This window comes from Sinocyclocheilus rhinocerous, unplaced genomic scaffold (genome assembly GCF_001515625.1).
Source record: "Sinocyclocheilus rhinocerous isolate Xijiao unplaced genomic scaffold, SAMN03320098_v1.1 scaffold1953, whole genome shotgun sequence".
NCBI lineage: Eukaryota > Metazoa > Chordata > Actinopteri > Cypriniformes > Cyprinidae > Sinocyclocheilus > Sinocyclocheilus rhinocerous.
The window spans coordinates 242,591-253,327 of record NW_015652261.1 but is presented as its reverse complement, the minus strand read 5'-3'; the positions used below and the strand labels follow the sequence as shown (position 1 = coordinate 253,327).

General features: G+C 34.6%; 2 protein-coding genes across 3 annotated transcripts; one reads left to right on the top strand and one right to left on the bottom strand.

Annotated features, from left to right (window-relative positions):
- Nucleotides 1-783: 783 nt before the first annotated feature.
- On the bottom strand, nt 784-2,523 carry LOC107714134 (galactose-specific lectin nattectin-like). Of its 2 annotated transcripts, none has more exons than XM_016519878.1 (6): nt 2,469-2,523; nt 2,299-2,384; nt 2,036-2,136; nt 1,498-1,632; nt 1,072-1,180; nt 784-891 (listed from the first exon to the last, which is right to left on the bottom strand). In XM_016519878.1, exons 2-6 carry the CDS (start codon nt 2,357-2,359, stop codon nt 812-814), a joined length of 486 nt encoding a protein of 161 aa, XP_016375364.1. In that variant the 5' UTR covers nt 2,360-2,384; nt 2,469-2,523; the 3' UTR covers nt 784-811. The 2 variants fall into 2 exon arrangements, with proteins under 2 accessions (XP_016375364.1, XP_016375363.1); XM_016519877.1 differs by having other exon boundaries at nt 2,299-2,371; nt 2,469-2,516.
- A 3,135-nt stretch (nt 2,524-5,658) lies between these two features.
- Nucleotides 5,659-10,475, top strand: ifi44b (interferon induced protein 44b). The gene is made up of 8 exons (XM_016519866.1): nt 5,659-5,666; nt 5,903-5,962; nt 6,430-6,463; nt 6,588-6,792; nt 7,413-7,562; nt 9,409-9,580; nt 10,119-10,219; nt 10,302-10,475. The coding sequence occupies exons 2-8, from the start codon at nt 5,923-5,925 to the stop codon at nt 10,473-10,475; spliced, it is 876 nt and encodes a 291-aa protein (XP_016375352.1). The 5' UTR covers nt 5,659-5,666; nt 5,903-5,922.
- Nucleotides 10,476-10,737: the final 262 nt, after the last annotated feature.

The window sequence follows — 10,737 nt, the reverse complement described above, 5'->3', positions numbered from 1 at the left end:
TGCCGCCCCCCATGTATCATGAAAAAATGCCGCCCCAGGCGGCTGCCCGGTTCGCCCGTGCCAAAAACCGCTACTGCTTCCTTCCTTCCTTCTTTCCTTCCTTCCTTCCTATCCGATCGATATGATCCCTGCACAGTGTTCATTGCTCCCTACTCCCTGAGCCGGGGAAATCTGTTGAAGTTTACTTCACTTCTGAACATGGGCTGGAATTGAGAAAGGCTGATGTAGCCTATTGTAGTAATATTGTCTCTGGTATTGCGTGGCTTTGGACGGCGGATTGCAGGGAGGGTGGGGACGTTGGCTTTCAGTGCTATCAGGCTAAAGTTAGCATTTTCCAAAATCTCTTACTGCACCTTTAATAGTTTTTTTTACAATTTACGTACTTAACAGTGTAAATTATTGCTCGCTTAAATATAACTCTACAAAGCATATGAAAAACACCAGATACACATGTCCCTGCTGAGAAAAAAAAAACTGGCTGATTGGTTTTAGCTGGTTTTAGTGGGATTTTGACTACTTCTTCAGCTGGACAGCAAAAAAAAAAAAAAACACTCCCATACTTCACGTTGGAACCAACTAAGACCAGCCAACCATCTTAGGTTGGTTTTAGATTTTTTTTCCCCAGCAGGATTAAAAACATGATTTTCACCACAGGATTTCTTTAAAACTCAAAAAGAGAGTGATTCTGGGCAACAAATAAAAACAGATGTACATTTGCAGTTTAAAGTCTATTTCATTTTATTTTATTTTTGCAAAGATTGACATTAAAATTCAAAAACATGAGATATTATTTTAGCAATCAAAATTAGGGTTAGAAATCAATTCTAGCCGTTTTGGAACAGATGAAACTGAGAAGAGTATTGCAGTGTGCATCATTCCAGCGTTGCTCAGCTGTGGAAATTCAGTTACGTTATTCAGGAAATGAACTGTCAAATATGCTTTAGTGCAAACAGGAAGCCATAAATATAAATGTGTAATAAAATGTGCAAGGTTTAAAACCTTTACATGTTTTATACTAAATAAAAATGTTGTTAAATAGCTTTAAATATATGGACAACATGTATATATTACCTCCATAGCCCATCTCCACGCAATTTTCATTTATTTTTCCATTTGGCTCACCAGTATGCCAGTCACTGTACTCAAACTTTGATCCATCACTCCAAAACCAGACATAATCCTAAGAACATTACATTAGCATTACTGAACTTGTTGCTGTTTCCACCTGTTGATGCTTCTCATTTTATTTTCCTTTTAATCTTAAATGGGAACTCTGGTATGTTTAAATAAACAGTGTGAAACTTCTACTGGTGTCTGTTGGGGCAGTGCAAACCAGCTTTTACAAAATGTGAAAGAGCACAAGCAGTATATCTGACAAAAGACAACAATTTTTACTTTCAACAACAAACATTTACTGTTCATTTTCAATTATACTTTGTTTTACATTAATCTGACACTGGTTGGATTGATATTTAATGGAAATGAAAAATCAGTTACCTTAGTTGCATCATGAGCACCAATCCAGGTTCGGGGGATTTTATTAGCATATTTTTTCAGAAAGGTCTTTAGGAAATTGTGAGTGAGTTGATTGTGGATAGATGCAAGGTTTCCTCCGAGGTCAACACATTGTTTCTGTCAGGATAAAGAGTTATTTAGGTGCAATGCAATTAATTCGTAATGAAGTCTGAAAAAAGGCTAAAATTCTTGAAAATAAAGTGGAGCGTAAAAAGTTTTTCATAATCTTTGAAAAATGCATGGCATAACAAACAGACAGGATTTTGTTTGATCATTAAACACTTGACAACTTTACAAAACAAAACACCCTTGACCATGTAAAAACTAAACAATTTTTGTAGAACACAATTATGAAATGAACATAAACACACTGTCTTTTTTTTTTTCCTTTAGAGCTTGAACCTGTCTATATTTTTAGCTTTACAATAGTGTAAAATGCACTTTTAAGTACGGTATGATTAATTACACAATTTGGGGTTTGCTCCTAATCATGTAGCATCTATAGAGAACACAAACTTACTTCTGCCGCAGCCCATGGTTTTAAGTCACTGAAAAATTTAAAACATTTTGTTCCAAATTTCTCCCAGCCAGTGGGGCATCTTCGACCAATGCTGAAAGAATCTGCAAAAAAGATGAATTAAAACAATGTATTAGTTCTTACTGATTGATGAAAAGAATGTAAGAACGTTCATCAAAGAAAGCAGAAACTGCAAACCTCATCATCATCTGCAGTTTAAAGAGATGCAAAAAAGTAGAGGAATTCAGTCTATTTTGTTCATTTACCTTCAGACTTGTCTCCATTTACAGCCAATGCAAAAAGAAGGAATGCTGCAGAAATCCACATGCTGACAAAGTCCTATTAATATAAACATTATTATAAATAATGTAATGAATATAAGCATTAACAAGTTTTAAAACACTAAGAATGGAAATGCAGTAGAAAAATGTCATACCAAGTGAATCGAAATTCGACTAAGCAAGTTGTAATACCCCGTGGTGTATTTCTCTGATCATTGCTTGTGAAATCAGCTTCATTTATACGCAGTTGCTCAGTCACAAAAGCTGGTTCAACACCAATGAAAACTTCTGTTAATCTATCAGTCCTTATTTGGTAAACAAGACCCAAACCTATACATCCTCATTTATGTTGTTACATTGTGTTGCATTTGAATTTCAGTGCAATATTCTTAGTTAGCTATTTGAATTAAAAGCATGACTAACTGAAATGTGACTAACTGAAGCTGTAGGATTGCATTTTAACAGACGTAAATACCAATTTATCTGATCAGATATCATATTTTACAAGATGGTCACCAATTTAATGGCAAATAAAACAGTGAGGTCTGTTTGCTTCCATTTTACCTGCTGAAATGTGATGTGAAAAGACAATGTGCAACATAATTATTTGAAAATATCCTTTTGTACTGAAATATGTCATAAATATAGCTCATTTCTAATCAACTAGATATTTTAACTAAATAATTTTTAATAATATTGTGCATTTTAAAGATTCAAATATTCATATTAATAATGAGTGCTACAGCTGGCTCAGGATCTCACAGCCTCTGTTTTGTATGGTAGTAACCAAAAACAGCCCAGAAAACATGGATATTAATTTGAATTCAAAGGCATTAAACTTTTAGATAATAGTAGAACTATAATAGCTTTTACATTTTTGCATATGAGGAGTAAGTCTCATCACTCTCAGAGTTCAGAGTGATTGAAGAAGTTTAGTGTGTTAGAACTAAATTTCTCCACATTCTCCAGCAGTAAAAAATATGAAAATTATATCTCTTTTTTTAAATATAATTAAGTCTGGGTAAGTTATATGGACGAATTATTGAAAAAAAATAGCTATACATTAATTGAGTACACTTATAGTACAGAAGCTGCGAGAAAAAGAGGAAATATTACAACATTTGCAACATTTAAAACTTAAAATGTCATGATGATTTTGCATTTTTGCCATTATCTTTACAAGACACACCGGGGACTTTATGTGAGCTTGAAACATGTTTGCAAAGTTTCGTTTATTACGGGTTAAGAGGGTGTTGCCAGACCTCAAAAACAACAGTCTGATGAAACAAAGCCACATTAATGCCTCGCCAACATAAGCGAAATAAATCCAAATACGGGAATGCACTCCAGAAATAACATAGGGGGGGAAAACATTTTTAAACGACTGTTTGAAAAAAGCAAGTCCAAATAGGTTACATTTAAAATAAGCAGAGATGGCCATACACAATAGAGCAAACTGAATTCAACGACACTATCAATGGCGGTTTATGCAACTTGCCGGATATAATGTACCTTTCTTTGGTCGCTACTTTGATTGAAAATGATGGAAAACCAAACCGGTTAAACTACTGGCATCCAGGTTTCTTATTTACATCACGAGATACAAAACCATAACGCTGTGGTTATCACTGTGAATCGCTGACCATTTTGCAGTGTTTGTCACTCCCGAAACCTTGCAGTGTTACACTATTGGGAGAGTGGGAATGGTTGCAACACTTTTTGCATTTCCTTCAGTTTTTCAGAGACCGTTTGTATTGGAAAGCCACTAATACAATAAAGCCAAGCAGGGCCAGCCTAAGCCTTTATGGAGCCCTAAACAGAATTTTATTTGGGGGCCCCTCGGTGCCATCAATATGACTGATTATTGTCAATGCTTGATAATTTGCAACACACCCATTATTTTAATATAATAATTGTATTTGTTGTATAGCTGTGTTGTTTACTTCATACCAATGTTTTTACCCTTCTATGATTTTAAATTATAACAGTAGCAGACTCACAAGAGTGGTTAGATGTTAATTTGAATTCAAAGTCTTACAGTACTAAGTGGAATACTTAATGTGTTGAATTGAGCCGCATGGTTCGCTTATGCCTTGGGCTGACTCTGAAGCCACATCTGTCAGCTACTCACCCACACTGCTGTAACGTGTGCTTATGACAATATATGTACAATTTATAGGCTATTTGAATAGACAAAGTCAAATGTTACAACTGACCCCACAACAGGGGACAGTTGAAACAGTACAAAGAGAGGGTGAGAGTGAAGGAAATTAGTCCACCTTAGACTTGAACTGATTTTTAACCTATTTACTTAAAAAAGGAGAGATACCCAACTATTGATAGGGGTTCTTTATTAATCCATAAAATTAAACATTTTGTAATGTTATGCCAAGCTTTTACATCAATATCGTGGTAAGGGACAGCATGTTGGGATGGTTGCAACAGTGTTGCAACTGTCCCTACACTGACAACTGTCATAAAACTTGGTAGCTTGACACAATATATTTGACACACACTAGCTATGCCTATACACCTAAGCTCAGAAAACACTGATTAAAGTGATATGACTTTACAATGATTTACGCAAAGAGCTTAGACAGTATGACAAAAATCTGATCATAAAAAAATGACTTTTCTACCATGAAAATGATTTTTTTTTGTAGAAGGAATGTTCACATGTGGCTGATTTCTTCTAGGAAGAATGATGGGCTAATTGAGCATGTGCAGTAGGAATATCATCACTGTAGCTCATTCCTGATTGAAGAAATAAGCCATGTTGCAATTGCCCCTCGTTGCAACCGTCCCCACTCTCCCCTATTCAGTTTTACTGACGTTGACTACTTTTAATTGATTTGGGAGGAATGTTTGGGTTTAAAGAATTATTTTCATTAGTAATCAGATTTTTTGCAAATGTAAACATTTTCATGAATTTTTTTAATTTTCTAGCATACTGTAGAAAAAAATACATATGCTCTAACCATCTCAGAGAACCCTTATTACTGAGCTTTTTCCTCAAATAGGCTATCTACAGTGCCAGATCGTTAAAGCCTGTTCCTGTTGGATTTCCTTGGAGCATTAACATCAGAGAAGTGAGCAGATGAAATCAAACTTAAATTATTTACTCTATTTAGTCACTATAGTGAGAAATGTATGAGGAAACATTTTAAACAAATTTCAGACTGATTTGCAAGTAGATCTATTTATATTTCTTTATGCAGTTATTATGTAAACAAGGTACGTTTTGTAGAAACAGAAAGCAAAGTCCTCACACGGATTCAGACTGATTTAGTCTGTATAGGACAGGACTGACCTAGCACAGTAAAAGACAAACAGACTCCTGTTTTCTAAAACAAGTAAGTCAAATTAAACTTTTACTTTTAAAATTAAAATTCGTTCTTCTTTTTTGGCTTTCTATTCATATATTTTGTGTGATAAAGATGACTGATTAAACTGATGTATGAATTTAAATATTTGACATTTGACAAATATTTGACAGTAATTGGTATATATATTTGGCATTTAAGTATTTGACATTTCCAGCTTTTATTGTTAATTTGAGGAGATTGTGTATCCTAATTCTTAATTTTAGTAGTACCAAACATTACTACGATGGCATTTTTTCTTCGAAAACTACGCCCTCCATCTCAGGGTATGTCATTTTCTCATTATTATGACAGAAATTGTCAATATATAAAAGGAATTGAAATTACATTTCATGCTGGAAAGATTCGGCCCGAATCAGTTTTCTAAAGTGTTTTTGAAAAATCACATACCCTGCCTTTAAATCCATATATATTTACATATTTCAGAAATAGATTTAAAATGTCAAGTTGTGATTGAATTAAAATGTGTGGTTGACGCATGCTATTAATTTAAAAACAAATAGCTGACCTTAAGCCATCATATTCAAAGTTTAATTTTATCCACTCATTTAGCTAGTAGAAGTGAGTGAATATCAACATCTAAATGACAATTCACGAAAAGCAGTGTTGCCTAAGGACTTCATGCAAAAAAAGAAAAAGAAAAAAAGATGACTCGTGTAAATTTAAGGAAAACATAGAAAACAACATCAAAAAGTGTTTCTACACTTTCTAAAATTCATTTATGGTTAAACAGAGTTGGATAAACCATGGAGGACAGTCAGCTGGACGTGAGTTATGAGCCCATTGATTTCCAGTATTTCACACACTCTAACAATAAATACTGGGCAAATGCAATTTATAGCTCAGATTGTAATTTCCATCTTTCACTTTTTTTCCTTAACTAATTTATAGTGAAGCTGAGAAGCAACAACTTTTGAGAACTCTAAACAATTTCAAAACTGGGAGCACAGAGGTCAATACTCTCAGAATGCTTCTGCATGGACCAGTAGGTGCTGGAAAATCCAGCTTCTTCAACTCTATGGATAATGTTCTCCAGGACCGCATCACCACCAGAGCCCTGGCAGATTCATTAAGTGGTAAAAGTTTCACTATGGAGGTAAAAGCATTTCATATATAGAAAATAGTTTGGGTCATAGAATGTTATTTATTCCAACAGCACTGGGGCTTGCAGGTTACATCAGTAAACCAATAGGTGTGACAAGCAACTATTTTTGGATGAAATTAATTGAACACTGATTGATTCAGGAACTAAAAAATTGACAATATTTGCAAGAGAGCCACTGAATCATTCATTTGTTCAAAAGGCTGAATGATTCAAGAACAAAAAATTCTGGTTCAAATAGAGGCCAGTTATCTGAAGAACTTTAAGAAATACAGTATGTAAGCAGTCGTGGCTTACTGGATAGAGAGTTGGACTTGTAACCTGAAGGTTGTGGGTTCGAGTCTCAGGTCTGGCAAGAATTGTCGGTGGGGGGAGTGAATATCCAGCGCTCTCTCCACCTTCAATACCATGACTGATGTGAGACCCTTGAGCAAGGCACCGAACCCCCAACTGCTCCCCGGGTGCCGCAGCATTGGCTGCCCACTGCTCCGGGTGTGTGTGCACTTGGATTAAATTGATTAAATGCAGAGCACAAATTCTGAGTATGGGACACCATACTTGGCCACACGTCACTTCACTTTCACTTTAAGTGTACGTTTGTTTTTTGTTTCCAGTGCAAACAGTTTAACCTGAGAAAGAAAGCAGGGTCTTACTTTCCTTTCACATTTACTGACATCAGGGGAATGGAACAAGAAGAAGGAAATGGTGTGCATCCCAAAGACATTCCCAAAATATTACTGGGCCATGTCAAAAATGGATACATAGTAAGTTAATACACAACACAAAATAGCACAACACATAATCTTTAAAAAAATGGAGGTCAAAATATTTCAAAGCCTTTCAGTAGTACTTTTGATATGATTCATTTATGCTTTATATCAAAAGTTATAGTAGCATAAGGTCTTCACATAGCTCCTCCACTTTAATAAAGTGAACACATCAGAACTTTGTTTAGGTCAATGGTCAACAATTTTGCCTGTGTGAGAGACTGGCAGGTACTTTTACAGTTTTTTCAACTGCTAACAAGCATTTAATTAAAGCACTTTTTCTAAACTAGCCAAATAGTTAATTTTCTGGCCAAAACCACATTTGGTTAAATAAATACAAACTCTACATTTCAAAATGCTGAATACCCTTTTCTACATATACTAACTCTATCAAAACACAGCAAACACGATTCAAAATCGAGTCATTCGGTCAAAACATTAGCACTAGTTTCTATCCAACAGAAGCATATAGTCAATCATAGCACAGTGACTGTCAAAATACTAACAGTTGATGGCTTTACAAAAGCCACATTACCTGCATTTAATAGACAATATAAAAATCCATAGTTTTTTTTGTAATTTAGCCTTCAGTTTACCTTCAACTGAAACCCATTTTACATTTTTAAGTGTTGAATGTGTTCATTCTTGGCAACATACTATCTAAAACTGAATGAGTCATTAATTTATAGAATGTGCAATAGAAAAAAATAGGGTCCACTATGCAGAAATTCAGTTGGAACCTTGAGTGAAATTGCTTTCCAGTGGGTGGGGGTTGGATGTGGATGGTGCCCCCATGGAAGCTGATGCCAGTGATCAACAAAAATTCCAACATACATGGCCTTTGGTTACTATGCAAGCTTGTTTCCGTCAAAGAAAAGTAAGAAAAAACAGTAATTGTGACATTTTTATCTCACAATTTGGACTTCTATTATTGGAATTGCGAGTTTTGCAATTCAGACTTCATCAGAATTGTGAGATACTGTAAATTCACAATGCAAGAAAAAAGTCAGAATTCTGAGATAAAAAAAAGTCACAATTACCCTTTACCCTTTATAATCCATGGCAGAAATAAGCTTGCATAGGTTCCACATGTGTAAGGGGGGGAAAAAACTAACAAACAAACAAACAAACATAAAAATGCACAGTCCAACACACATTCTCAATCCTCTCCCCTACCTCTTCTCCCTTTTTCTGATCCAACTACTCCTCTCCCTCCTAGAACTATTCCTCTCCCTCTCCCAAGCGTTATTTTTTCTCTCTCTGATTCTGTGTTGTTCTGCATCCAAAAAAACAATTTAAAGAGGCCTTTTTACTCTATGTTGTTGATGTAATGGAAAGAGCTTCAACACCTGACTATTCCTCCAACTGAGACTGGAATCAACTATTTCTAAATATTGCAGTGATCTGTTACTTAAAAGTGCTTATCAGTTGTTACAATATTTTATATACTGTAGAGATATTTTTCAATACTTTTGAGCTGCTGTTGTTGCAGAAGTAGAAGCTTTATACTATATTTAAAGTTTGGAACATTAGTTATTCATTTCTGACATGCTGTGTTTAAGCATTTGTAAATAAGACTGAAATGATCCATGATTTTGATTTTGGGTAAGCTTGTATGAAAAGAAAATGTAAGCATTTTAGAAACATGGTAATTGACTGCATATTGTGTGAAAACAACACGAATTGTGTTGTGCTAATTGTGTTTAGAGTTTTGAAAATATGACTACAGCTTGGACAAAAGGATGTTAGCAATTGAAAAAAAAACTGTAAAATGGTTCAAATTTATAACAAACCTATTATATTGCATATTCTTGTAATATATTTAGTGCTTCTGTCCCTTCAGTGTAATGCAGAAAATCCCATTTCTGAAGGAAACCCAAAGTATAATGAAAATCCAAGTCTAAATGACAGGATTCACTGTCTGGTGGCTGTTATTCCAGCTAACTCCATATCTCTAATGGAACAGATTGTAATTGACCAACTGAGAAAAGTTCGTCAAAAAGCAAGAGACTTGGGTGAGTCATGTAGAACACATCTTTACTGGAGTGAATATATTATTCTGAATTGCATACTTTTCTTATTTCATCATACAGAAAAGAGTAGCGTGGAGATTCTTAAAACAATCATGGTTTTGTGTTTATGTAAATGTAAAGACATAAAATATTTTCATTTTTGGGGTGATTAAATATAGTGAACTGTAGAGAATAAAAGGAGCGTATTTTAGACACAAAGGGAAAGTAAATACTTAAAGTAGGTTCCTTTGTCATTGCCATGGGTGCAGTTATGTTTATGCAAATAATAAAATAATGAGTCTGATGTTTTTGCTGATACAATTCACAATAAAGTTTATGGACAGTCACGTACTGAGAGCAAAACCCAGTAAACAATAAAAAAAGTCTGCTGCCTGAAGCGAAAACTATTGACTACTCTGAGACAAAAACAGCTCTTTATAATACATGCTTGTTTTATACACTTTAGACCGTTCTCATAATGCTCATAATAAAATATTTTACTATATATAAATAAAAGTATAAATAGTTATTGTTACCACAGGCATTCCTCAAGTCATTATCATGACCAAGGTGGATGAAGTGTGTCCACTCGTTAAAGGCAACCTTGAGAAGGTCTACGCAAGCAAAAAAATAAAAGAGAAGGTAAGTCTGTATGAAAAATTATAGATTTTTAGCCCTGTTTGCTGAAATAAATATGTCAATACACATTACTGTGGAATCACAGATGGAGGAGTGCTCTATGAGACTGGGAGTTCCTGTAAATTGCATCTTCCCGGTAAAGAACTACCATGATGAGGACCCCGGCAATACAAAAATGGATATTCTGATTTTAAAGGCATTATTAAACATTGTTAACTTTGCCAGTGACTATGTACTGGACCAGACAGACAATGAATAAGTTGTTTATATATAATATTAATATCCCTTCATTATTTGGCAGAAATGAAATGGTGTGTGATTATGATAAAGAAAAGTCTGGGGTATTGTTTGATGTTTATTGCAAAAGAAAAAAAAGTCTTTGCTTGTGTGATTCATATTTATTATGACTCAATATTTAAAGGGGTCCTATTATGCTCTTTTACAAAGTCTTGCTTTTGTTTTGGGGGTGTACTAGAACAGGCTCTCATACTAGGTTGTTCGAAAAACATTATTTTTCACAT

Coding starts and splice junctions, on each gene's coding strand:
- LOC107714134 (XM_016519878.1), bottom strand. CDS start 2,359: ATGTGGATTTCTGCAGCATTCCTTCTTTTTGCATTGGCTGTAAATGGA. Junction 1,181..1,497: donor GTGCTCATGATGCAACTAAG/GTAACTGATTTT, acceptor TAATGTTCTTAG/GATTATGTCTGGTTTTGGAG. Junction 892..1,071: donor CGTGGAGATGGGCTATGGAG/GTAATATATACA, acceptor GAATTTCCACAG/CTGAGCAACGCTGGAATGAT.
- ifi44b (XM_016519866.1), top strand. CDS start 5,923: ATGGCATTTTTTCTTCGAAAACTACGCCCTCCATCTCAGG. Junction 5,963..6,429: donor ACTACGCCCTCCATCTCAGG/GTATGTCATTTT, acceptor ATGGTTAAACAG/AGTTGGATAAACCATGGAGG. Junction 6,793..7,412: donor GTAAAAGTTTCACTATGGAG/GTAAAAGCATTT, acceptor TTTTGTTTCCAG/TGCAAACAGTTTAACCTGAG.